At 39.6% G+C, this 27,814-nt stretch overlaps 2 protein-coding genes and 1 long non-coding RNA gene across 5 annotated transcripts in view; 2 read left to right on the plus strand and 1 right to left on the minus strand.

The window, feature by feature from the left end:
* Positions 1-3,641, plus strand: part of POGLUT1 (protein O-glucosyltransferase 1) — a 30,091-nt gene extending 26,450 nt beyond the window's left edge. For all 3 annotated transcript variants that reach the window (XM_069554429.1, XM_069554450.1, XM_069554439.1), the window contains one exon: positions 100-3,641. In XM_069554429.1, the coding sequence (XP_069410530.1) occupies positions 100-256 (157 nt within the window). In that variant the 3' untranslated portion in view covers positions 257-3,641. The remainder of the gene's footprint in view (positions 1-99) is intronic.
* On the minus strand, positions 3,627-6,666 carry LOC138420876 (uncharacterized). The gene is made up of 2 exons (XR_011249349.1): positions 6,555-6,666; positions 3,627-3,961 (listed from the first exon to the last, which is right to left on the minus strand). It is a non-coding gene; the product is annotated as an uncharacterized lncRNA (long non-coding RNA).
* Positions 5,915-27,534, plus strand: TIMMDC1 (translocase of inner mitochondrial membrane domain containing 1). The gene is made up of 7 exons (XM_069554496.1): positions 5,915-7,167; positions 10,141-10,306; positions 13,354-13,442; positions 14,112-14,179; positions 21,219-21,297; positions 24,572-24,682; positions 26,873-27,534. Exons 1-7 carry the CDS (start codon positions 6,974-6,976, stop codon positions 27,021-27,023), a joined length of 858 nt encoding a protein of 285 aa, XP_069410597.1. The 5' UTR covers positions 5,915-6,973; the 3' UTR covers positions 27,024-27,534.
* Positions 27,535-27,814: the final 280 nt, after the last annotated feature.

Here is a 27,814-nt window from a genome sequence, read left to right on the forward strand (position 1 = left end):
GTATTCTGAACAGTGCTTGGCACAGGTAAGTACTCAGATGTAAGCTACTAGTTTTATTAAATGTCATGCTTTAACTGTTCTTGTTAATCTTGTCTCTAGGGGAAGCCAGTTTATTCTGAACCACTTAAAGATGGATGACATCATCTGTTACTGGGAGAACCTGTTGACCGAATACTCTAAATTCCTGTCCTATAACGTAACAAGAAGGAAAGGTTACGATCAGATTGTTCCCAAAATTTTGAAAACTGAACTCTAGTAGTCATGATTGGGCCATAGTCCTCCCTATGGCATCAGACCTCAGATATCCTATGGTGAAAAGCTTGCTGTGAATGTGACACCTATACCTTGGATACTGTTACCAAGTCAGATATCTGGTTTTCCTTATCATGCTGTACCAGGAGCAACTTTGGAGAAAGATCCAAATAGTGTGTAATACAATTAGGAAGTTGCTCAACATCTTTGCTAAAGAAGGACCAGAAATCGTGAGATGTGGGTTTTGAACCTGATTCTGCCTTTCATCTTCTTAGGACCAATCACAGCTTGTGCCTCAGATCATCCATATATGTATGCCCACACTGTGAAACTGACTATGTCCATGGGGTGACGCCCTATGTCTAATTCTTTTGAGTAGAAAGTCACTCATATGAAACTAGTACAACTCATTATCACAGTTGTGCAGTTATTCTACACTTGATCTCTGCTGCTGTATTTTAACATAGAAAGCCGTTTAGGGTTTATAAAGAATACTTGGGGATTATTTTCTGAAAGGTCTAAGGAAGCAGTAGTGTGCCGTGCAACAACGTAGGAGCTTTCTTTTGTAAAAGCGTAATCTCTTTGGTACTCAGGAGGTTTCTATAAAGCCATGTAGAAAGGGGCCAATTGCATGAGTAGTCATTGCAGTTGGATTTCAGCTTCCCTTTTTGTGCCTTCATCCTTTATGTTCTCTTTCAAAAAAGAGTGATTGAAAACCTCTTGATAAATTTAGGAAATAGTCCTTACTCTTTAAAGGAATTGTGCATAAAACAGCAACTTTTCCTCATTCTTCACACACCCGTAATATTTTTCCTCCTTGAGTTGGCAGCAGTACACGCCTGCAGGGATCTCAAGGAGTCTTCATGTGTGAAATGGTGTCAAGTTGGGAGTTTAAAGCATTCACCTTTAGCACTTACTTAGAAGATGCGTGTTTTAGTGCACATCCTGTTGGATTGCTTCCTTTTCCCTTTTTGAAAAAGACATTTGGATAGTAGTTTAATCTCAGGATATTCTCCCTAACATAGTCAAAAATGAAGAAAAACTTTTAGATTAAAACCCATATAGTCCAATGACTCAGAACCATCCTTATTCTTTAGGCCCCAAATTTCCACTGAGAAATCAACTCTTTTCCTTTGCCTCTTAAGAACTGTTTGGTATTAACTGGTTCCAAAATTAGTAAATGTGAGATTCAGTTATATAAAATCAGGGACTGTATTTCCATTTATGAAACATGCATTTGGCCATTTAAACTCCCTTTCACGAAACTGTAAGCCTATGGACCTTCTTAGAGGACTTTCTGGTAAGATCATTGCATAGAACAGGGCAAATGTTTAAAATTGAATTTTGTCTTTGAGTATTAAAAACTCATGGGAACTGTGTCTTTAGGTGCTATAAATCTGGCAATAAGACATCCAGATTCCTGAGTTGTACTGTAGTTTTGCCTTATCAATAGGAGGCCCTGGTAAATATTATCATTCTATTTTAATTTTCTTCTGACTAAAAGCTTAAAGAGATGGGAATACCAGACCACCTTACCTATCTCCTGAGAAACCTAAATGCAGGTCAAGAAGCAAAAGAACCAGAAATGGAATAACAGACTGGTTCCAAATTGGGAAAGGAGTATATTGTCTGCATATCATCAACCTGCTTATTACTAATAACTTCTATGCAGAGTATATCATGCGAAATGCCAGGCTGGATGAGTTCCAAGTTGGAATCAAGATTGCCAGGAGAAATATTAGCAACCTCAGATATGCAGATGACACCATGGCAGAAAATGAAGAGGAACTGAAGAGCCTCTTGATAAGGGTGAAAGTGGAGTGGAAGTTGCTCAGTTGTGTCCGACTCTGTGATGCCACAGACTGTGCAGTCCATGGAAATCTCTAGGCCAGAGTACTGGAGTGGGTAGCCTTTCCCTTCTCCAGACGATCTTCCCAGCCCAGGGATTGAACCCAGGTCTCCCACATTGCAGGCAAATTCTTCAACAGCTGAGCCACAAGGGTAAAAGAGGACAGTGAAAAAGTTGACTTAAAACTCAACATTCAGAAAACTAAGATCATGGCATCTGGCCCCATCACTTCATGGCGCATAGATGGGGGGAAAATGGAAACAGTGACAGACTTCTTTTTCTTGGGCTCCAAATCACTGCGGATATTGACTGCAGCCATGAAATTAAAAGACACTCACTTTTTGGAGGAAAAGCTATGACAAACCTAGACAGTGTATTAAAAAGCAGAGACATCACTTTGCCAACAAAAGTCCATAGAGTCAAAGCTATGGTTTTTCCAGTAATCATGTATAGATGTGAAAGTTGGAACATAAAAAAGGCTGATTGCCGAAGAATTGATGCTTTTGAATTGTGTTGCTGGAGACTTGAGAGTCTTTTGGACAGCAAGGAGATCACACCAATCAATCCTAAAGGAAATCAACTCTGAATATTCATTGGAAGGACTTATGCTGAAGCTCCAATACTTTGGCCACATGATGTGAAGAGCCAGCTCATTGGAAAAGACCCTGATGCTGGGGAAGATTGTGGGCAGGAGGAGGAGGGGGCGACAGAGGATGAGATGGTTGGATGGCATCACCAACTCAATGGCATGAGTTTGAGCAAACTGCAGGAGGTGGTGAAGGACAGGGAAGCCTAGCATGCTGTAGTCTATGGGGTCACAAAGAGTCAGACACAACTTAGCGACTGAAAAACAAAACTAAGAGCAAAACTTTCCGTCCTTTGGATTAGCAGCTGAAGGTGGATTTCCCTGGAAGTGTTTCCAACTCAAGCATTATCTCTCAGACTCCTTCTTTTCATTACTCTAGGCAGTTAGAGGCTATCGTAATATTTTTCTCAAGCTGTATTATATGACATCACCATCACACTGTACTGTAGTTATTTGACTGTTTCTCTTGTGAGCTTTTTTTTTCCCCCATGAGCTTCTTGATGGGTAGGAATCATGTTTTACTTACCCATTTCTCCATTATCCAGCACAGTGCCTCACACAGAAGAATGCACAGAACAATGTTGGAAGGATGGATGGATAGATGGGCACAGTAGGCTTAACTAAATCCTGTTTACAGACTGCCCAGCCATTGGCTTCAAGAGGGACTGGACAAGACTGTAGGAATTGGGTCAATGCAAATTCTCATCTGTCCTTTGAAGAGTTAATAAGACCATTTGTATTTAAGTACAGCAGATGTTATTCAGATTTTACATGTATTTGTTTACCTCAGTGTAGATGATATGAAGATGGGTGTAATGACATAAATGTATGGTTTTGAAAGTAATTTTTTATCTCCATAACTTTTGAAAGTTGTTGTTTTTTGTTAATACTAGCTGAATTCCAAACTTACCCTTTCCTTCTCAGAGATAAAAGCCACACTTTTCTTCAAGAAAAGAGAATAACTGAGTTTATTTGGGTAAAGTGAGATACTTGGATAACACAAGGAATGATTTTCCTTTATTTGGGGAGTATCATCTGTGTGATGTCAGTGTTCCACCTTATTCTGCTGTTACATCAGGTTTTCTTGGTAGAAGAAAATAGAAACAACCTGTAGCTAAAAGAACTTTTTAGATGGATATGAGGGCACCTTGGAGTATTTGGAAAGGTAGAAAGCGGAGCAGCTCTAGGTATCTCAGCAAGAATTTGCATAGTCTCTAGAGTGCTGCCGTGCGCAGATCCAGAGACTACAGGCTCTGTCTCTCAGTCCAGAATTCCTAAAAAAAAAAAAATGTCAGTAGGCTTCTTTGGGTCAGTTCTGAAGAGGATAATTCCCTACTCTGCACCTGCTGACTGTGAACGAGAGCACACACAGATATGTAAAAACCCATCTTGTGCCACCAAAGATGCCTTCACTTAACTCAATCCCACTGCATCCCAAGGGAGGGTGTGCGTGAAGTGGAAGGGTACAATTACAAATCACTTATTTAATAATTTATCAAATACTTGAGCATTTACTGTGTGCAAACAGTGGGAGATAAAATGTTTACACCAGGCTCCCTAGCATGAAGCAGCTCTCTAGTTGAGATGACCTAGTAGAAACAGTGTGAGAGGCTGCATAGGCAGAAGGTGATAAAGGGGATGCAAGGCCTTAATCACAAGGCCAGTTATTCATAAAGACAATGTGGATTTGAAGTTTAAAGGTAGAAGACATTTCTGTCTGATGCAGATTGGAAACTTCATGGAGGTAAAAATTAAGTTACACTTTGAAGGTTAAATGGTCCCTGGAGTTGTGAGAGTTTACTCTCTTTCCCTGTGGTAACAGTTCATATCATACACAATGTAATTTATGTAGCAAGGGCAGTACCTAGAGAACCTAGGAGGGAAAGGGAACCTGACACCTGGGGGACAATTTATGATGGGGCAAGAGGCTATTGAGTTCTGTAAGCAGAAATCAGCAAGAGGTCTGGGGGTAGAATAGTGGTGGTTCCAGGCAGTGTGGTCACTGCACTGAAATTTTTCTGATGCCTTTACTCTGGTGGCAAAGGTATGTCCTGGGGAGGAGCAAGCTAAATGTGAAACAGAGTGGTCCAAGTGAATTGAATAACACGTTTTGGCTTAATGTTGCTCTGAGGCCCTTCGTAAAAACAGACCACAAAAAAGGGAGAGTATTTCCATAGTGGTAAAGAGAAGGGGGCAAAAGAGGATGAGATGGTTGGATGGCATCACCGACTCTTTGGACATGAGTTTGAGCAAACTCAGGGAGAGAGTGAAGAACTTGGAAGCCTGGCGTGCTACAGTCCGTGGGGTCACAGAGTCAGAGACGACTTAGCAACTGAACAACAGGAAAGGAAGGTAAACCCCAACGGCTTGGAGCAGCAGGAGAGTAGGAGAGTGACAAGTAGTCTGAGGAGCTGAGGTGGAATACCAAGTGTGAGCAGGCCTAGGATCTGGAGACTTCTTGAGTGATCAGATGACAAAGGGAACCTTAAGAAAGAGGCTTAGTTACCCAAGTGAGAAGGCAGCTATGGCTTTAGCAAAATTTGCCTGTTAATCTCATTTGTATCCATAAGGTAGTGAGGGAGCATTTAAGTTGTATATAAATGATTTCAGTAATACCTGCCCACACTCCCACCTTCCAATTCAAAGTCCTCCTCATCCCAGAATGATTGTGGAGTCATCTTAAGCATTTAGATTTTCCACATGTAGACTAGACACTGCACAGTCATTTCCTTGAGCTTTCGCCTTGGGACTTTATATAGTGTCCACCTCTGCCTGTATGGGTTAGGCAGCAATCTGCAGCCAGAGCCAGGAGTCAAGGGATCTAAAGTCTTGATTCAAAGACTTATTTGAATGTAGGTACTGGAGATACAGAAATGCACATACATGATCCCCGACCTCAAAGTTAGTCTACTGAGACACACAGTAAATAGGAAATCATGATGCAATGTAGTAAATGCTACGATGGGAACTGAATCTAATCCCGACTCCCAGACACCAGAGATCTTCCTGGCGCCGCGGACTAACTCAGCTAGTCACTGTTATCAGTCAGTTCCCAGCGCCCTATCTATAGAATTCCAGCTGTCAAATTCCAGAAATCTATTTACCTTATCTCACTAAAGAGTGTAACAGCTTAGACTTAAACCTAGAAAGGAATAAGGATGAGATTGGCAAGGAGAATACGTATGTTTGGTTGCTGGCAGAGCTTAAATGAAATAAACCAGTTTGAGAATATTGTAAATGCGTAATTTTTAATAAAACTATAAAGTATATGTTAATGAAAGCTGTAGTGGCGGGATATTATTGCTATTATAACTATTAAGTCAACACCTGGTAGAAATTCCAGAAAGTGCCCTGCCTTTTGAGAAACAGTAGGCATATAAACTAAGGGGAGTAAAACCTATCTTGTGGAGCCCAGAGTGGATTTCTTTTAAAAGTGTTCTGGAGATCTCCAGGCACCCGGCACCATACTCCTCTTCGATGCCTCGGTCTTTTCAGAGAAAACCAGAATGAACCCCGTCCAGTAGTCTGTGACAGAGTAGGTTAGGATGCATTTGCCCAAACTGCCTTCCCCTTTCCGTACTCCACTGTAATGAACACCGCACTTTTTCTTCTTCACGGCATTTCTGCTGTTATAAATGGCTTCCCTGATAGATCAGTTGGTTAAGAATCCGCCTGCAAGACAGGAGACCTTGGTTCGAGCCCTGGGTCGGGAAGATCCCCTGGGAAAGGGAAAGGCTACCCACTCCAGTATTCTGGCCTGGAAAACTCCATGAACTCTATAGTCCATCGGGTCGCAAAGAGTCGGATACGACTGAGCCACTTTCACTTCAGCGTAAGACCACATCTTCCCGCCTGGAATCTACCTACCACCCTGCTTTCCAGTCGCAGAAGAGTCAGGAGGACGGCACCAGAAGTCAGACTGCGCCGAGCGCGGCTCCTTGTCACTACCTCACTTCCGGCGGGCTGGCCTGGCACTGTCCCGCCCCCAGCAGGAAGTGTGTTCGGCTCCGGTTCCGGCTTTGCCCGGTCCCGCAGCCTTTGCCCTCATTGGGGAGGGACTTCCTGTCTCGTGTGTCATTGTGCCTCCAAAGTTAGGCTTGGCACCGAGGGCCTGTGTGTCAAGCGGTGTGTCGGCGGGTATGGCCGCAAATTAACACGGGTCTAGTGTAAAGATACTCTCCCATTCCTTCTTGCAGTTACCCTCGCTCATCCCCCACCGCACCTCCGAAAGGCCTTGGCCTCCTAAGCGCCCAAGCGAGTGTCTGTCGACAGGTTCGGAGAGGGTCATGGAAGCGCGGCCGCCGGCCCCATGGAGCTTCCTCTGCAGGACGCTGAGTCCTTTCCCTCGGGTGTTTGCTGCCGAAGCTGTGGCCGCCGATCCCAAGGCTCTTGTAGAGGACCAGGAACTGTCTTCCTTCGTCTCAGAACCCCAATACCCGGAATCCGGATGGGACCGCCTCCGGGAGCTGTTTGTCAAAGAGTAAAAGTGCCTACGGTCTGTGGGGAGGGGCTACGAAGGAGGTGACCTGCAGCCTGGGTCGTCTGGGGCGAAGGACCCCAGGGTGGTGTGATTTGTTTTTGCGGGATTTGGAGTTTAATATAATGTACTCCAAGCATGTATCCTAACATTGCTATTCGGTAGTTCTATTGATTGACAGGCGGTTTTCAGATGGAGAGGGTGAGACTAACTGGAAATAGGGACTTTTAGGAGTGTTTAGGGAGTCTAACATAGTCTTTAATATAATCCCCTGACTTTACAAATTAGAAGAATTAGAGTAAGCTATTTAGTGACCCCACAACCAACATCTGGAGGACTCCAGTATTCTTTTTCGTGTATCACTTGATCCCAGATTCTGATGCTTCTTGAACAGTAGCCCTGCTCCCCACCACAAAAATGGAGGTTGGAGAGAGAACACAGTTGTTAAAATTTTTACTCTGCCAAATAAGGAATGTATAAAAAAAATAGTAGCAACTGTTGTTGCAAAGATATTAGCTGGATTCACAAGTAAATTGGTGTCGAATAAATGATAAATAACCCTTTAAATTGAATTAACTTTAATGGAAAACTCAGGATAATTAAACCATTTTTATTCCTCACTTACTGGTGAAAAGTTTTCCCTTTTTATGAAGTACTTTACCATATACTGATAGACAGGGAGGCCTGGCATGCTGCAATTCATGGGGTGGCAAAGAGTTGGACACGACTGAGCGACTGAACTGAACTTACCATATACTACACTGTAGTATCAACTGGTTAAATTAACATTGAAGCTTTATTATGTTGCTGAAATATAGCAGGGGAGCCAGTGGAATTGTATTTAATTACTTTCTTTAGAATTCATCATCTTATTTTAAAGATAATAAGGCCGCCCTTCCATTGGTCATTCCAAATTTATTTGAGATACTTGTGAACGATCCTATGTAGTACACAACAGAAAAGGTTTATTTTTGTTGATTTATTTATTTTTAATTGAAAATAGTTGCTTTACAATATTGTGTTAGTTTCTGCCATACAGCAACATGAATCAGCCATAGGTTCCCTTCCTCTTGAACCTCCCCTCCCAACCTCCCACCCCATCCCCGTGCATGTAAGTTGTCACAGAGCACCAGGTTGAGCTCCCTGTGTTACACAGCAGCTTCCCATTAGCTATCTGTTCACTTTACATATGGTAATGTGTATATTTCAATGGTACTATCTCAATTCTTCCCACCCTCACCTGCCCCTGCTGTGTCTATAAGTCTGTTCTCTATGTCTGAATCTCTATTCCTGCCCTACAGTTAGGTTCATCGGTACCATTTTTCTAGATTCCATGTATATGCATTAATATATGATACTTGTTTTCCTGACTTAACTTCACTCTAACAGGCTCTAAGTTCATCCACCTCACTAGAACTGACTCAGATTCATTTGAAAAAGGTTATTTTGATCAGCCTTATAAACCACAGAATGTTGGAGCCGAAGGAAATTTGAAAGATAATTTAATATAACTTTCATTGTCCCCTGCATGTCATGGGTGAGGAAACCAAGGTTCAGAATGATTGTGGTCTACCTGTAGGTTACTTAGCGGTGGATGACAGAACCAGAACTACAACTCCATTGTTGCTACTTATAGTCTAGCTCCTTTCCACCACTCTTCCCTGTTTGTTTACCATTCATTAGTTCTTAGGCCCAATCATGTAACTTCATAGAGTGTCTGTTGATAATATGGAGAAAAAATATTGCTATGTCATGGAATTTTTCAGAGGATGAAAAAGATATCGTATGCATTTCCTGGCATGTTAAATCTTAAGCTCTTTTTTCATTTTCTCTTTTCTGAGTTCTCCCACTTTTTATGTAAATGTTTTTGGTTTTATTCACTATACAAGATGAAATATAAAGTCCAGATGATAGCAGTTTTTCCTGTTGATATAAGGATTTGTTTCTTAAGAAATTTGTTTAGGTTTCTCACTTGTATATGCGGCAACTATAAGAACTCACTGATTCTGATTTCAAAAATGTGGTTGTTAGAATTAGATAAGCACTTGTACAGTCTCAGAAGAAAGCAAGTTAGTAGTTTGTAAAAAATTAATATTCAGTGGTTTACTTATGTAGGAGGGCCATTACTTCTAGTAACTAAACACTTACAAACTTAGCTGTTTGTTAGAGCAATTTCCAGAGGACATCTTGGAAGCCGCAACATAGCTTCTAGTTTCTAATGCTTTTGAGAGTAATAGAGTGAATGAAATAGTAGCTTTTCCCATTTATTTTAGGTTGGTCTGTGCTGCCCACTGCATCATGAGCTTTCTCACTCAGTGGTCTTTAATAGATAGTACAGGCCCATCTGAGCATGACATAAAAATTAAATATTCAGAAAGATAAAATTTTGGTATTTTTTTTACATATAGGTATTCATTCTTGCATATATTGTCCTAAAATCCCATAAGTTTTTATAATTTCCAAAAGTTACCTAAAAATTCAAAAAGGTAATTGTTAATTTCGGCATCCAGTTTACAAATTCTTTCTGTTTCCAGGGATATAGTAGAGCTGTAAGAGTCATCAAATGAAATAACCCTTTAAAAAAACTTTTTATTGCAGTATAAATAAAATATGCACCTAGAAAAATGTACATAAGTATACCTGTCAGTGACTTTTCACTAAGCATAGGTCTGTATCCAGCCCTGAGAGACTGTTAACAGTGTCCCAGAAGCTCCCCCTTGTGCCCCTTCTCTGTCCTTGCCCCTGCCTTCCCAAGAATACCTACTAATCTAACTTCTGAAAGCATAGGTTAGTTTTAACTGAGATTTGAGCCACTTGTAATATAATTATTTAATTCATCAGAAGATTTAATTGGTTCTGTCCATCATGAAAAACTTAAGTCCTATTTAGCATTTGGGATAATTCTGATCATACTGTCTTTTGGAGAGCAGTATCCATAAACTAATCCCAAACAACATTGTCTTTTTGATGTTTTAGTGAACAGCAGAGAACTTCAAAAGAACTTCAGGATATTTACAAGGCAGCAGCTTCAGCAGGCATCATTGGCTGGGCATATGGGGGAATACCAGCATTTATTCATGCTAAACAGCGCTACATTGAGCAGAGCCAAGCAGAAGTTTACCACAACCAGCTTGATGCTGTGGTACGTACTGGTGTTCTAATAGTATTTGGGGGCATGCCAATTGGGAGCCTGGTGGGCTGCCGTCTATGGGGTCGCACAGAGTTGGACACAACTGAAGCAACTTAGCAGCAGCAGCAGCAGTTTTAGCTGCTCACTTTATACTTAATCATCTAGCTAGGTAGTAGGGTTGAGAAGATTTAGGAAACAAAGTCTACTCAGCAATAGTGGAAGTGCTAATGCTATAGTGCGTGCTCAAACTTTGTCAGACCACTTTTCTTACTAGAATTGATCACCACCGTGGCTCTACTTTCTGAAATATATTTCTAATCTCCTGCTAAATCATCAAGGTTCAGCTGTAGTGTATTTATCCTATTCACAAAGCCTATGTGCAGTACAGTAGCTCACACTAAAATAATCATTAACAATTAGAGCTTTACAGTTTGTTGAGTGCTGACTCATTTGTTGTATCTTACATCTGTATATCAGTTCTGTTGTCCTAGTGAGGAAGTTATGGCTCAGAATTTTTTGTTTTTTAAAATCTATGTTGTTGTTTTTTTTTAATTGTGTCAAGTTTTAAAAGTTGCAAAAGTAGTGCCAGTGTCCTGTAATGTCCAAGAGGGGTTGGTTCCAGGACTCCTGTGGATACCAAAATCCACAAATGCTCGAGTCTTTTATTTTAAAAAAAACCATAGTATCATACGTCCTTCATATCCATGGTTCCACTTCCTCAGGTTCCAACTCTGGGGATACTGAGGGCTGACTGTACAAAGAATTCCTGTGCACCTTTCAGTCAGATTCCCCAAACATTAACATTTTACCACATTTGCTTTCTTATTCTCCCTGCATGAGGCATGCTGTTGTTTTATTGTGAACTGCTTGGGAGTATGTTTTAGGCATGGTGAGTGCTTCAGCATACATTTCCTAAAAAACAAAGACATTTTCTTACATAACCACAATATTATTATGCAGTTCAGGACATTAATACTGATAGAGTACTATTATCTTATCAATGGACTTTATGTAAATTTTGCTTATTGTCCCACTAACGTTATTTTTAAAGTAAACGAGTTATTAATTTTTTTTTTCTGGTCCAGGATCTAGTACCGGATCAGATGTTGAATTTGCCTGTTGTGCCTCTCTAGTCAGTCTCCATTAATTTGGAACAGTTTTTCTATTGTTCTTTGACTTTCGTGACCTCAATATTTTTTAATACTTGGGCCTTTTATTTTGTATTGTAGAATGTCCCACAATTTGGACATTTGATGTTTTCTTGTGATTAAATTTCACTTAAGTGTTTTCACAGGAATACCCTACAGTTAATACTATATCCTTCCCAGTAAGTAATGATAAGAAGCATGAGATACCTATTTGTCCCTCAACTGGGGTTACTTACTTTAATCACTTAAGATGGTCCCTGCCATGTTTATCCACTATAAAATTATTGAGTTTTTCCCTTTGTGGTTAATAAATATCTTAGAAATACTTATTAGATACTTTGAGACTATGCAAATATCCTATTTGTCATCAATTTTTCACCCTCTGGTTTCAGTATTCAGTGCTGATTCTTTCCTAAAATAGTTATTACTGTGGTGGTAACCAAATGGCCATTTTCTAATTCCATCATCCATGTATATTTATTGGTTAGTATTCTGCTGTAAGGAAGAGCTTTCACTTTCCCTCTATTTATCTGTCCATTTATCCATTTATAATTTATTCAGCGGGGACTTGTTGACTCTTATGTTATTCTATGGTTTTATAATCCATTATTACCATCGTTTATTTTGATACTTGGCATCGATTTAGACTGTTGGAATCCCTTCAGGCTAGCTCCTGTGTCCTTTTGATGATGTCCCCGTTAGTCTTTGAGCACATCTTTACTTTGGAGCACAGCATGGTTTTTCTGGTTCATCTTTTCAAGCACCAGCCTTGTTTCTTTTAAAATGGTATTTAAATGACTCAGGGAACTTGGGGCTCTGTGCCAATCTAGAAGAGTGGGATGGGGAAGGAGGTTTGGGAGGGAGGGGACATGGGTGTACCTATGGCTGATCTTGTTGATGTATGACAGAAAACCACAAAATTCTATAAAGCAATTATCCTTCAATTAAAAAAAAATAAAGTGGCAAAAAGAAAACGGTATTTAAAAACCAAGATCTGGGGCTAGGCATGCTCATTGCTACTGAGGTATGATGGTGTCTAGGCAGATAGAGCTAGGAAATGTGTATGTATGTGTGTGATTTATATACATTTTCATACATATATCTCTGTTTCTATATTTGTCTGCCTATTCAGTAAAAGCCATGAGTTTGCACTGATACCTTTCAAAGAGTATACCTGCCCAGTATCGTATAGTAGCTAAGACTACACTTAGGGATTCTGTCAGATTCTTTAAAAATCTAGGCTTTACCCTCACAATATTATGCCAGACTTGCTTCATGATGGTTAATGAAAATGAGCGGTGGACACAGACAACGTAACTTCCAATTCTGACTTTATTCTTTATTGGCTGAGTGATCTTGGTTAGAAACTTCCTCTTTATGCCTTTTAACACCTGCTTGAAGAAAATGTTGTAAAGATTAAATGAGGTAATATGTTAGCAACTTTTACGTAGAAGGTGGTCAGTAAAGATCAGGTTTTTTTTCTTCCTTTCTTCCTCTCGTGCACATCTGTATTACTTTAATCCTTACTGTTTATAGTTTACTCAGTGTTCCTTCTTTATTTTCTGTTTTTTCTTTTCCCCACAATTTCTTGAAAAAAAGCATGTCTAATACTGATTTTATGTCTGCTCATAGTATTTGCCATATGGATTCTTAGTTGCTATTTAACTGATGAATTACTTGGTTGACACTGCATTTCTTAGTTCCTTTTACACCCTGTGATAGAATAGAGTGCACATGGTGCATTTGCTTAAGTTTCAGTAATTGAAGAATGACATTTCTAGAGATTTTCTATTGTTTGTATCTATTTAGGTGTCCCTACCTATTTCCTAGCTGACATTCCTCCACCACAGTTTTAGAACATGGAAAGTATCAAGGTATCTCGGAACCTCACAGCCTTTTTGTTAACTTTAGCAATCTGCCCATCGTGCTGCTACACGAGGCTTCATCCGGTATGGCTGGCGCTGGAGTTGGAGAACGGCCGTGTTTGTGACTATATTCAAGTAAGTTCTCTGAATCGTCATGAAGGACTTTAGGTATTCTTTTAGGAGCACATTGTTTCAACAAATGGAGGTATAAAATCTGAACACCCATATAAAAGTGATCTATGATACCTTTTTCTCAAGAACTGTTATCTATTTATGCAAAAGATTGGTCCAGCTATAGTTTTGTGTCCATGGATGATGGTCTGCCAGGCTTCTCTGGTGGCACAGTGGTAAAGATTCCACCTGCTGTTGCCGGAGATGTGGGTTTGATCCTTGGGTTGGGAAAATTCCCCTGGAGGAGGAGGAGGCAACCCATTGCAGTATTCTTGCCTGGAAAATTCCATGGACAGAAGGAGCCTGGAGAGGTATAGTCTGTAGGGTCGCAAAGTGTTAGACATGACTGAGCACCTTGTACAACTGAGCATGCATGCACATGAAGGCCTGCCAGCTGGTATCAGAATAGATGCAGGGCTGCTAAATCAGAGGGATGCTGCAGAACTTTTCTTTACTTTTCTGTTGCTTTTTGGCATATTATAGCAATCTGAAACAGCTCACTGAAGGAGCCTACTGGAACCAGGGATTGACATAGTAGGCTCGTCTAAACTAACATGTATCACTTTAGTGAAAGTTAAAGTCAAGAAGGTAATTGGGATATGCTTTAAATTTTGTTTTCTTCTTCCTTCTTAGTACAGTGAACACTGGTCTCAACGTTTACCGAAATAAAAATGCCTTAAGCCATTTTGTCATTGCAGGAGGTAAGGCATTTTTGTTCATATTTCATATTTCAATCTCAAATATGATTTAAGAAACATGTAAGGACTTATAAGTCATGGCTACTGAATTCTTTGGTTGGCTTCTCATCACATCTCATTTAACATTTATGCAAGATATATGGAAAATGTGCTTGGTCTTTGGTATACTTAGTGAACAAAACAGAAAAAAGTCTTTGCCTTCGTTGAGTTTTATCATCTAATGTCTATGGGATAAAACAGGTTGCTATGATAAAAAGTAATAAATAAGTGGGGAGGTAGGATCTAATGTGGACAGGTTGATTGACTTCTAAGGAAGTGACATTTAAGCTGATAGCTGAAGAATGGGAAAGAGCAGGCCTTGCAGAGAAGAGTCACCTAAGGCAGGGTAACTTCAAGGGTGAAGGCTCTAAGGTTTCTCAAATGTAGGATAATATGACTGCAACATAGTGAATGAGGGGAAGAGTGGCTTGAGAGAATTGTGAGGTTAGGTAGAGAGGAGCCAGATTTTTATGATAAGAAATTAGATTTTGTTTTAAAGCACTCTGCCTCTGGTAGACATGCCCTCTTTAAAGTGAACATTTTTTAAAAGTGTTGAATATTTTCATTACATTTCTGGTACAAATCTAGTACATTTCCCAAAATGTAAATGAAGTTAACTGTCATTTAGATGCAAACACTCACTAATTCATGTATATTTCCTCACATAAAAGAACATACATATACTTCACATAACAGTTTTTTACTTTTTGTTTGGAAATAACTTCAGGCTTATAGAAAGCTGCAAAAATAAAAGTAATACAAGGAGCACCATGAGCAGTATCCTTTAGTACAAAGATTCTGTTATTGTTAAGAACTTTTTCAAGCTCCCCACCCCATGCCTATCCTGATTCTATTTTTTTCCCATCAACTTGCCATGAAGTGATGGAACCAGATGCCATGATCTTAGTTTTTGTATGTTGTGTTTCAAGCCAGTATTTTCACTCTCTTCTTTCACCTTCATCAAGAGGTTCTTTAGTTCCTCTTCACTTTGTGCCATTAGGCTGAAGTGACAGACTTTATTTTGTTGGGCTCCCAAAATTACTGCAGATGGTGACTGCAGCCATGAAATTAAGACCCTTGCCCCTTGGAAGAAAAGCTATGACAAACCTGGACAGTGTATTGAAAAGCAGAGGCATCACTTTGCCAGCAGAGGTCCGTCTAGTCAAAGCTGTGGTTTTTCCTGTGGTCATGTATGGATGTGAGAGTTGGACTGTGAAGAAGGCTGAGCACCGAAGAATTGATGCTTTTGAACTGTGGTATTGGAGAAGACTCTTGAGAGTCCCATGGACTGCAAGGAGATCCAACCAGTCCATTCTCAAGGAGATCAGCCCTGGGATTTCTTTGGAAGGAATGATGCTGAGGCTGAAACTCCAGTACTTTGGCCACCTCATGCGAAGAGTTGACTCATTGGAGAAGACTCTGATGCTGGGAGGGATTGGGGCAGGAGGAGAAGGGGACGACAGAGGATGAGATGGCTGGATGGCATCACTGGCTCGACGGATGTGAGTCTGAGTGAACTCCGGGAGATAGTGAAGAACACGGTGTGCTGCAGTCCATGGAGTTGCAAAGAGATGGACATGACTGAGCGACTGAACAACAACCACCACCCACCTCTGGCTGCAAAGCATGTGGAATCTTAGTTACCTGACTAGAGATTGAACCCAGGCAGTTGGCAGTGAAAGTGCAGAGCCCTATCCTCTGGACCGCCAGGGAATTCCCAGTTATTAACATTTTAGCCCGTTTGCTTTATCACTTATGCTCTTTGTTTTAGGTGCACTCTTTCTCTTTCTGTGAATACAGAGGCAAACACACATATACATAATTTGAGCTTAACATTTTAATGAAACATCTAACGAGATGTTTAATGAAACATGAAACGAGAAATAGGTATTAATAGCATTGGAGCAGCTAGAACTTGCCCTGTTTTAACTTGTGAAAAATTTTACATGGATATTCTATAGTGCCTATATCCAAAGAAAACGCTTGTGTTTCTGCCTTCAGTTGCTCCTCATATTTACTCCTGCTGTATGTTTTTTGTCATCTACCCTGTTAAATTCCAAAACTGGAAATCAATTAATGATGTGGTTCTGCCCTTTATGTCCCCTCTCCAAATTTCTGGTTCTGTCAGTCTTATTTCTTAAATATTTGGACTCTCTCACCTCTTTTCCCACTGCTACTGCAGGTTTTCCATGGTTCTCATCTCGGTTTGCTTCAGACCTCTACTGTTATCTGACTTGTTTTGAAATATGAGTATGATTTTAGCACTTTTCTGCTTCAGACTCTTCCTTAGTTTCCCATCACACTAAAGTCGATTCTTTTTTTTTTTTTAAGGTCAATTCTTGACCTAACCTTCATGTACCACTCTTCCATGAGCCTTATAGTCTACTTTGATTTATCACACCCAGCATATTCTTGCTTTACAAGAATTCTTGCTTGAATCCAACTTTCCACTCCCATAACTAATTTTATTCAGCTCCATACTTAACACCTGTCTTTTAAGGTTGAGTTCATCTGTCTGCTTCAGCTTCCTCAGAGGGTTCTCCTAGCTCCCATTTTCCTATCTCACGTACCTTTCCCTGTGTTCTCATAATTCACTGTAAACAGTTTTATCAAAGCATTTATAACACTATGTTATAGCAGTTTACTAGTTTTGCTTCCCTACTAGACAACTCACTAAAATTCAGAGAAAGTGTTTGCCTTTTATGTCACAATTGTTTGACATATAGGAGGGTAGAATAAAGGTTTCTCCATTGAATGTAAATATTACTAAAATAAGAATAGGAAAATATATATGATAGAAAATATATTTTTATCTCAAACCATCAACCAACATTAAAATAAATAATATAACACTAAAATTTAAAAAAAATTATCCTTTATCCTGAAGTCAGAATCAGGTAAGGAGGTCTTCCCTCACCACTATTAGTTGGTATTTGTTTGAACACTTATAAAAGTATTTTCAATGTCCAGAGAGCTTGGCAAATCCTTTCCTCCAAAAGTAATAATAAAATTGGACAAAATTATCAAAAACAACCCCTTAAATATCCTGGAACTGAGCAAGGGCACACAACAAATTGAGAAGCATTTATTTAAGAATTTTTACTAAATCTTGGTAAGAACAATGGTAGTCTGTAGTGCTTCAGCCTGAGGCTGCTCCCACCTAATGCCCAGCTCCATGATACAGACGTTCCACAAGGGCAGGGCAGGCTGGGAGGACCAATACTAATGTTAGAGATGACTGACTAGATTTGGAGCAGAACGCAGAGAAGTCTGTGCCTAAAAGGACAGAAATGGTATGGACCTAACAGCAGCAGAAAATATTAAGAAGAGGTGGCAAGAATACACAGAAGAACTGTACAAAAAGGATCTTCACGACCCAGATAATCATGATGGTGTAATCACTCATCTAGAGCCAGACATCCTGGAATGTGAAGTCAAGTGGGCCTTAGAAAGCATCACTACGAACAAAGCTAGTGGAGGTGATGGAATTCCAATTGAGCTGTTTCAAATCCTGAAAGATGATGCTGTGAAAGTGCTACACTCAATATGCCAGCAAATTTGGAAAACTCAGCAGTGGCCACAGGACTGGAAAAGGTCAGTTTTCATTCCAATCCCAAACAAAGGCAATGCCAAAGAATGCTCAAACTACCGCACAATTGCACTCATCTCACACGCTAGTAAAGTAATGCTCAAAATTCTCCAAGCCAGGCTATAGCAATACGTGAACCGTGAACTTCCTGATATTCAAGCTAGTTTTAGAAAAGGCAGAGGAACCAGAGATCAAATTGCCAACATCCGCTGGATCACTGAAAAAGCAAGAGAGTTCCAGAAAAACATCTCTTTCTGCTTTATTGACTATGCCAAAGGCTTTGAGTGTGTGGATCACAATAAACTGTGGAAAATTCTGAAAGAGATAGGAATACCAGACCACCTGACCTGCCTCTTGAGAAATCTGTATGCAGGCCAGGAAGCAACAGTTAGAACTGGACATGGAACAGCAGACTGGTTCCAAATAGGAAAAGGAGTACATCAAGGCTGTATATTGTCACCCTGCTTATTTAACTTCTATGCAGAGTACATCATGAGAAATGCTGGACTGGAAGAAACACAAACTGGAATCAAGATTGCCGGGAGAAATATCAATCACCTCAGATATGCAGATGACACCACCCTTATGGCAGAAAGTGAAGAGGAACTAAAAAGCCTCTTGATGAAAGTAAAAGAGGAGAGTGAAAAGTTGGCTTAAAGCTCAACATTCAGAAAACGAAGATCATGGCTTCCGGTCCCATCACTCCATGGGAAATAGATGGAGAAACAGTGGAAACAGTGTCAGACTTTATTTTTTTGGGTTCCAGAATCACTGCAGATGGTGACTGCAGGCATGAAATTAAAAGATGCTTACTCCTTGGAAGAAAAATTATGACCAACCTAGATAACATATTCAAAAGAAGAGACCTTACTTTGCCGACTAAGGTCCGTCTAGTCAAGGCTATGGTTTTTCCAGTAGTCATATATGGATGTGAGAATTGGACTGTGAAGAAGGCTGAGCACTGAAGAATTGATGCTTTTGAACTGTGGTGTTGGAGAAGACTCTTGAGAGTCCCTTGGACTGGAAGGAGATCCCACCAATCCATTCTGAAGGAGCTCAACCCTGGGCTTTCTTTGGAAGGAATGATGCTGAGGCTGAAACTCCAGTACTTTGGCCACCTCATGCGAAGAGTTGACTCATTGGTGAAGACTTTGATGTTGGGAGGGATTAGGGGCAGGAGGAGAAGGGGACGACCGAGGATGAGATGGCTGGATGGCATCACTGACTCGATGGACAGGACTCCGAGTGAACTCCTGGAGTTGGTGATGGACAGGGAGGCCTGGCGTGCTGCGATTCATGGGGTCGCAAAGAGTCGGACACGACTGAGCGACTGAACTGAACTGAAGGGTGTTGCTGAAAACAATAGCAAACACTTAGGAAAGAACAACATCACACAGCTAACTGGAGGTTTTGGTGGTCTTTGGAGCAAGCGGTCAATTAGTGGATGAGGTAGAGTTTTACCAAAGACATCCAGAGAACCAGAAAGCCAACGGAGACGTCATTAAGAACCTACTAATCCCCAGAACTCCGGAAAATTTCCTGTCTGTGTAAGCACACTCAGGAGAGACTGGGAAGGGCCCCCTAGCAAGCTGCTTATCTGCGAGGCCTCCTGAACACAGAAAGTAAAAGCAGAAGATTTATAAACTGCCTAAACCTTGAGTGCGCTCCTCAAGCCACAGACAGAGCCACTGACAAAAGGTGACAGCCTCACTGGCTCACAGTGTGTGCTCACAGCCACTGGCAAATCGCTGGCTGCCTGCCTAGCTAGTGCGATTCCGGGGGAGCCAGACCTAAAAGTGAAGACCAAGCAGAGACCTCTTCTGGCTGCACTCTACTAAACAAGAAAACCAAGACTCCGCAGGATTGGTCCAGGCAAATCACTACAGCAAAGAACCACAGCCATGCCCCTAGGTAGGAAGATATTCCAGCTCCAAGTTGTAGCAGACAGAAGACTTTAAAGTATTTACGATGATTAAAGTGTGATGATAGTTATCAATCAGAAAATATCCCTAAAGATAGAAATTATTTTTAAGAGTCAAATGAATATTCTGGAGTTAATAAATACAATAATGGAAATTAAAAATTCACTGAAGAGAAGGCCCTTAACAGCCAGTTTGAGAGAGCATGGGAGAATCAATGAACTTGAAGATAGATCGATATAGGTTATCTTTTATGAAGGACAGAATTTTTAAAAATGAAGACAAATGAATAGAGCCTCAGAGATCTGTGGGACACAATCAGTTCAGTTCAGTTCAGTCGCCCAGTCATATCCAACTCTTTGCGACCCCATGAATCTCAGCACACCAGGCTTCCCTGTCCATCACCAACTCCCAGAGTCCACCCAACCCATGTCCATCGAGTCGGTGATGCCATCCAGCCATCTCATCCTCGGTCGTCCCCTTCTCCTCCTGCCCCCAATCCTTCCCAGCATTAGGGTCTTTTCCAAGAATATAAATAACAGAGAGGAAAGGAAAAAAAGGGAAGAAAAAGAATTTTAAGAAATTATGGCCACAGGCTTCCCAAATTTGATGGAAAATATTAATCTACACATCCAAGAATCTCAACAAACTCCAGGAAGAATAAACATGAAAAGATTCACACCTAGGCACATAATAGTTACACTGTTGAAAGATAGAGAAAAATCATGAAATAGGAAAGTTAAAAAATTATTATACTTAAATAAAAAATATACATCTCAAATGTTAATGTTTAAAAATGTTACCACCTGAAATGACATTTATTGTTTTGTGCATAGTGAAAGAGGAAAATGAATGGACATCTTGGGTGTACTCTTAGTGGTAAGGAAAAAGGACCTATGCTCCAGCCACCAGGTGGCAATGTAGGCCAACTGCCCACTTGCAGGTCTGCTGGAGAGGTGAAGCTTAGCAGTACAGAGCTGGTGAGGCTGAGGACGCCCCTGGTGGTATGGCCTTTCTACTGTAGGAGGCACGGGTTCTGTCCCTGGTTGGGGGAACTAAGAGTCCACATGCCATGCAGCATGTCCAAAAAGAAAAAAGAAAGAGCGAAGCTGCAGGAAGACATGAACTGCAAGTGGCTAGGGAAGATTCTTATTGTTTATTTGGAGAAAAGTTTCCTTAAAGCAGGAAGAAATAAGAGGTAGAAGTGAAGAAATAACAGATTTTTAAGGTGAGGTTGGCAAAAAAGCAGAATGAGAAGAGGCTGGGTCCATAGAACCGACTGAGCAGTTCTGTTTGTTAAAGGGACCTTTCTTCCTTTAAACTTGCAGAGTGGATGAGAACCTGGCCGTATGGGAAGTCTAGGTTGTGGTGATATATTAATGTTGGGTTCAAAAAGCTTACTTGGAGATTTATGTCCTTATAGAAGGAACATGTTTAAATGGAACTCTGGTGTTTAAAAATGATTTTATACTGCTTTTTGTTTCTTTTAAAATAGCTGTCACAGGAAGTCTTTTTAGAATAAACTTAGGCCTGCGTGGCCTAGTAGCTGGTAGCATAATTGGAGCCTTGCTGGGGTAAGTATTAACATATTTTGATTCTAAATTAATATAACTTATTAATTCATTAATGCCTTGCTTGTTAAAAATCAGAATCATTTCTAAAGAACAGATTTAATCTTTAGAGGATTTAACCCTGTAAAAGATCTCTAGTCTTGTGTTGAGCTTCCCTGGTGGCTCAGTCAGTAAAAAGTCTGCCTGCCGTGCAGGAGACCAGGGTTTAATCCCTGTTGGAAACATGCCTGGGAGGCGGGCATGGCAACCCACTCCAGTATTCTTGCCTGGAGAATCCCCATGGACAGAGGAGCCTGGTGGGCTGCAGTCCTTGGAATCACAGAAGAGTTGGACGTGACTGAGCAACTAAGCACAGCACAGCACAGTCTTGTATTGGTAGTAGCTTTGATTGTCCAGTTCTTATTGTATCCCAGTTGTTGATTTTACTTCTGGTCTTCACTGGGTAAAAACTGTTTAAATATCATTAACACCTGAAACTAGAGGTTTGAACAAAGATACTTATAAAGAGTAAGAAAAAGGAATAAGAAACAGCTAACAAGCACATTAAAAAAAATGGGGGTTAGGTTTATTTAGTTTAATAAATTTTAAGACTTTTCTTCTCCAACTTTTTACTCTGAAACAGTTCAAACCTGTAGAAAAGTTGAGGTAATTAGTATGTTGAACACCCATATAACCTTCACTTAGATTCACCAGTTGTTCACATTTGTTTTCTCTCTCTCAGTATTTGTGGGGGACATGTGTATATTTCTTTTTGTTTGAACCATTTGAAATATTTGAGACCTCATAATTCTTCAGCCCTAAATACATCAGCATGTATTTCCGAGGAGAAAGAATATTCTCCAATGATTTCACAGTACAATTATCACAATAAATGATTTACCATTGATTCAATATTGTTTAAGATAACGTCCATATTCAGAATTCTTATTATTACAATAATGCTCTATGTGTGTGTGTATGTATATATAATATGTAATTTTGTAGAATCCAGGATTAAATTGTATTTTGTTGTCATGTCTCTTTAGATTCCTTTAAGCTAGACTAGTTCCACACCTGTTTTTCCCCCCAGAATATTTCTGTTTTGTTTGATTATCCCCTCATGATTAGATTTAGGTTTGTAACATTTTCATCAAGATTACAACATAGGTGAAGTTGTGTCCTTCTCAGTGTATGTCAAGAGACATATTATGTCACCCCTTGTAAGTGATATAACTTGATATATTAATTTTCTGTTGCTGTGTAGCAGATTAACCACACACTAAGAAGCTTCACTACCCATTTATTATATCACTTTCCTGTAGATCAGAAGTCTGGATGGGCTCAGATGGGTTCTCTTTTTAGTATTTCACAAGGCTAAATTCAAGGTGTTGGTCAGGCAGGCTCTTACCTGGAGGCTTTGTGGAAAGAATCTGTTTCCATAAAATTCAGGTTGTTGACAGAGCTGCTGTGGCTGTAGGTCTGAATTCCCTGTTTCCTGGGTGGCTATCAGGGACCACCTTGTTCCTAGAGGCATCCACATTCCTTCTCCATGCCCTCTCCATGTTCAAACCAGCAGCCAGCATGTTGAATCCTTCTCATACTTTGAATCTCTCTGACTTCCATTCCTCCACCAACTGGAAAAAACTCTGTATTCAGATGGTTCACACAGGTAATCTCCTTTTTGATTAACTCATTCAACTGATCAGTAACCTTAGTTACATCTGCAAAATCCACTTTGCTGCATAACATAATTTAATCATGGGCATTATTTCTCATCAAATATTCATATTTGAGAAATTAGGGTAGGAAATTTGGGGGGACCATTTTAGAATTCTGCCTAGTGCATTTGGTATCTACTAAATTTCTCCACTGCAAAGTTATCTTTTCCCATTGTGTTTAATAAGTAATCTGTGGGATGAGGTAGTGTGAATTATCTGCCCTCCAGCTGTCTTTTAGTGGTTTTAATGATCCATTGATGATCCCTAATGTAATCAGTTATTATTTAATATAAAACTGGTTACAAAATGTTGATTTGCTAGTTTTGTCATTTCTTCTGTCTTTATTAGTTGGTATTCACCTGAACAGAAAGAGTTCTTCCTCACCTTCCAAATTTGTGTTAAAATTCATCATGTGATGATCTGTTGCTGACATTTTTGTTTTCTTGTTAATATACCAACCTGGTTTGAAGGGGAAAATTGTTGAAATTAGCTGCAAAAATATGTTTTTATTGTGGTTAAAAAACACACATAACATAAAAATTACCATCTTAACCACTTTTAAGTGTACAGTTCAGTAGTGTTAACTATATTCACATTGTTGTGCAACAGGTCTCTAGAACTTCTTCGTCTTGCAGACCTGAAACTCTGTACCCATTAAACACTGTGCTCCCTTCCCCCATCCCCACACAGCCTTTGGCAACCACCTTTCTAGTTTCTGTTTCTATGATTTTGGCTACTCTGAGTAATTCATATTAGTGAAATCATGTATTTTTCCTTTTGTAACTGGCATATTTCACTAAGCATAGTGTCCTCGAGTTTCATCCATGTGACAGGATCTTCCTTTTTGGGACTGCATAATATTCCATTGTGTATACAGTTCCATATTTTGTTTATCCATTCATCAACAAACATTTCCACCTAACAAAAATAATTTTTTAAATGTGGTTACAATGTTAAATAAGGAATTTAAGTTGTATCAGAGTCAAAAACTCCCTTCTCTTTGAAAATATGAACAAAACCCTTGTCATTACTGTGATTATTATTATGTAAGTCATTTTCTTAGTGGGTAACTATTGGCATTCTGGGTCAGACAGTTGTGCCAGACTCTTGAATTTTAGGATATTTTGGCAGCTCCAACCCCCAAAGCCAGTAGCATCCTTCTCCCAACCAAAAGTACCCTTCACATTTCTTGCCCCTTACAGGGTCTGGTACCATTCCTGGTATGAATTTCTTTTCTGAGAAATCTTCAATATAAAGCTGCTAACTAGAACTTATACATATACTTTCTACTAGTTTATTTATCTTTCATGATTAAAAAAAAAGCCAACTTATAGACCTGTTGTTTTTATACCAGTTAAATTTAAGATGTTGCAATGATTGTTTTTCCTGTGTTTCAGACCAGGAAGGAAATTATCTTAATCTTTTTTTATTTGACAAGGATGCTTTAACTGTCAAATGTCCCTGCACCTGTCAGTGAGCCAGTGGTTTGATTAGTGTTACTCGTGCCTGAGCAGAGACCCTGTCATTCTACATGGTCTCATGATGCTTCCTTCTAAATGTTCCCTCTGTCTCCTCCTCAGCACTCCTATAGGAAGCCTGTTGATGGCACTTCAGATGTACTGCGGTGAAACAGTTCAGGAGAGAAAACAGAAGGATCGAAAAGCATTCCAGGAGCTGAAACTGGAAGAACGGTAAGGAGTGTGTTAAGACTGGATTGTTTGGCTTTCGTGTCCACAGACTGATGCTTTCTGAAACAGGTACTCTAAATTGCTGCTCAAGTCAAAGACTTTCTTTTTACTGAGTCTTTCACTTGGTACCCTACTTGGTCTTTAATATTTTTAATTAAGGAGAATGGAATAATGAAAGATACTAATTGAGAACCTTTCCTTAGATACATTTTTTTAAGTTAAATGTTATAAATCTTATTTGGTTGCATATTTTTTCTTTTCCTGTGTTTGTGACTGCATTGGAAATTACATAAAAGAAATGAATAGCAGTGAGTGAGTTTTACTTGGCTTTACTTAAAAGGTGATATCCTTGTTTACACATACGTCTGTGAACATTACATAGCATGTTAGGTCTCCACATTTAATTATTATACTTCTTGCTGTGGCTGCAGTAGGTGTTAGGTACATATAGTGGCTGTTCACAGCCTAGATGCTGCTGAGAAGGATGCAGACTGTCGCTTGTTCATATAGTCACTCCCTGGGATCCAGTGACGGCCAACTTCCTGTTATTCTTTGTAAGATCATCATAATAGTCTGCCGTCTAGCGCTTTGGTGCAAATGATTCTCATGGTTCTGCTTCCTGCCCACTAAGATGACATCTGCTGTTGCTTCTTTGGTACTTTGGTAGATAAGAAGTCTTCTTTTCCCCTTGGTTTTCTTTGAAACTTCCATTTGTGCTACACATACACACTCACATACATGGAAATTCTTAATATCTGTACATCTGTTGTCTAAGGACTTAGGTACTATAGGAGAAAAAGCATTGCTTTGGAGCCAGTGAAACCTTGAAAACAAATCTTAAATACCAGTTAGACTATTCGTTCTATGAACATAGATGTTTTCCTTAACTTCAAGCCATCAGTTTTCTCAGCTGTTGTAAGGGCAGAATCACACCAGCGTCCAACATATGTTTGTTTTGTTTTGTCTTCTTCTCCATAGTAAAAGGGTGAATGAGATATGAAGCTATTTTAAAGCACTTAAAATTCTGAATGCCAGCATAAAATTTGATATTATGGAGGGTTAAAAGCATAGAAGCATTAGCTTATTTCTAGTTCTTTAGGTGTGATGAGACTTTTTTTTTAAAAAAAAAAGAATATTTGAGAAAGGAGTTGGAAAAGTAAGGAAAATACATGATTATTTGAATCTGATATAGGAAGTTATAGAAGAATTAACATTTGGAAAAATATGAATAGTATTCCAGTCAGAAAAAGGAAACCAGAAAAAGAAAGTTAGAGAAGTTGATCAGTTATTTAGACATAGAAAACCTCAAGAAGGGGTAAAAAACTGGATTTATAGAAATGAAAGAGTATTTTGGCAGAAGGAGATAGTGTCACTGTGTCAGTGTCAGAAGTGTTTAGGTTATTTATATGTATATAATGTATATGTGGTATTTTTGAGGACAGTTAATAAATCGTTAACTTTTTAAGTGTCTGCTTCTTTGCTTGAAAATAACTATAGTATAGAGAAATCAACAAAGTGAGAATCTAAAAAATTGCCTTAGTGGGCAGAAAATATAGAACACTGGCTATATTTTCCATAGAGACATAGAAGAAGAAATGATCAAATCTTCTTATGAAAGTCATAAGTGACCTTGATAATCACTTAAAGAAAGGAAGGCACTAATACTTGACTTAGAAAAAGAACCAATCTCGTATTTGAAAATTAGATATTTTAACTGCTAGTAAAAATACGTCTGTAGTGGGGTCCTGACTTCTCTGTATCGAGATTACCAATGTTTTAACCTTTGTGTATGTCCTGCAAGATCTGTCAACAGAGTTTAACAGAGTGGCAGGGGGTTTCACATCCCCCTAGGCCCTGAGGGCAAGAACACAGACTGGTTCCAAGGCTCACACAAAAGCTCAAGGTGTTTTAGCAACTGCCAATTCACTGCCGAGAGAACTCTGGAATATCTCAGGGATCAGAGTTACTGCCCTGGCATTGTCCATTTTGGTAATGTGAGACTCCTACTTGGCTTGTAAGTGAAACAGGTTATGAGAGAGAATAAAGTCTTGTACTTGAAGTGCAGGGAGAAGTATTTGCTCATAAGCTGTAGTAGAGAATAAGATAAATACTATCTTTCTTAAAAAAGAAAAACTCTAAAAGTCAAAAAAATAGAACAGTACTTGCTATATCTTTCTTGTACTTTCATTACAGGAAAGCCAGACTACAATTTACTGAGCTCCTCCCTGAAGAAATTGAAAGTAATATACAGAAAGATCGATCCAAGGATGACGCTCAGAAAATTGAAGCACTGCTAAATCTTCCTAGAAACCCTTCATCAGCAGATAAACAAGACAAAGACTAAACATGCTCTGGACTTGAAACTCAGTGGAGAGCTGAAGAGAGCTCTGTCACCGTCTGTAGCGTGCCGGTTGCTTGGGCTGCTGACACGTGTAAGCACTGGCATCTGTAGTGGCACAGTGACTTGCTCTTGCTTTTTTGTAACCAAAAATTGGGCTCTTGTACTCTTAGTTTACTCTTCCTTAGATTTAAGTACATACTTGTATCTGCATTGATTGATCAATATAGATTTCCTTTCTCCAGATTTTACAGTAGTAAATTAAGATTTCCAAAAAGATTAAAGTTGAATTCTACAGGTTGTAAATTTATTCTTGTAGCCCTTTAAAAGAGTACTGTACTGATCCCTAGGAGAAGGAGAAGAAAGAACCAGGTAAAGCAGATGATCTGCGAAACCCCTGTACCCTTGAGTCCTAGAAACAGTAAAGACCTAAATGTGTAGTTGGGTTTGATTTTGTTTTAACACAAATCAGCGATGGTTTCTATGCCATTTGAAATAAAATAAAACTTAACAAAAAGGAAGTAGATAAGAATTATTAAAGAAACAGCCCGACCTTGTTCTCTCACTCGGTAATGCTGACAAGTATGTGTGTATACAAGAGCTGCTCAGAATACACTGTCTCTATGCTCCTGGAGCTTGCTGCCTGAGAAAGAAGCTGCCCTGCAGAGTATAACTTTTATTAAATGAGAGGGCAGAATGATTGAACCAAGTGTACTGAAATGAGAAAACTGCTAGTGCTTTGTTTTGGGGTTAGACCTCTTAGTTCCTACTCTAACAACACTGTTGTTCCCATGAGC

Source organism: Ovis canadensis, chromosome 1 (genome assembly GCF_042477335.2).
Source record: "Ovis canadensis isolate MfBH-ARS-UI-01 breed Bighorn chromosome 1, ARS-UI_OviCan_v2, whole genome shotgun sequence".
NCBI lineage: Eukaryota > Metazoa > Chordata > Mammalia > Artiodactyla > Bovidae > Ovis > Ovis canadensis.

Excerpts from the sequence above, each read along its gene's own strand:
- TIMMDC1 (XM_069554496.1), top strand. The coding sequence starts at position 6,974 with ATGGAAGCGCGGCCGCCGGCCCCATGGAGCTTCCTCTGCAGGACGCTG. Across the intron at positions 7,168-10,140 it reads CGGGAGCTGTTTGTCAAAGA|TGAACAGCAGAGAACTTCAA; the intron begins GTAAAAGTGCCT and ends TTGATGTTTTAG. Across the intron at positions 24,683-26,872 it reads GAGCTGAAACTGGAAGAACG|GAAAGCCAGACTACAATTTA; the intron begins GTAAGGAGTGTG and ends CTTTCATTACAG.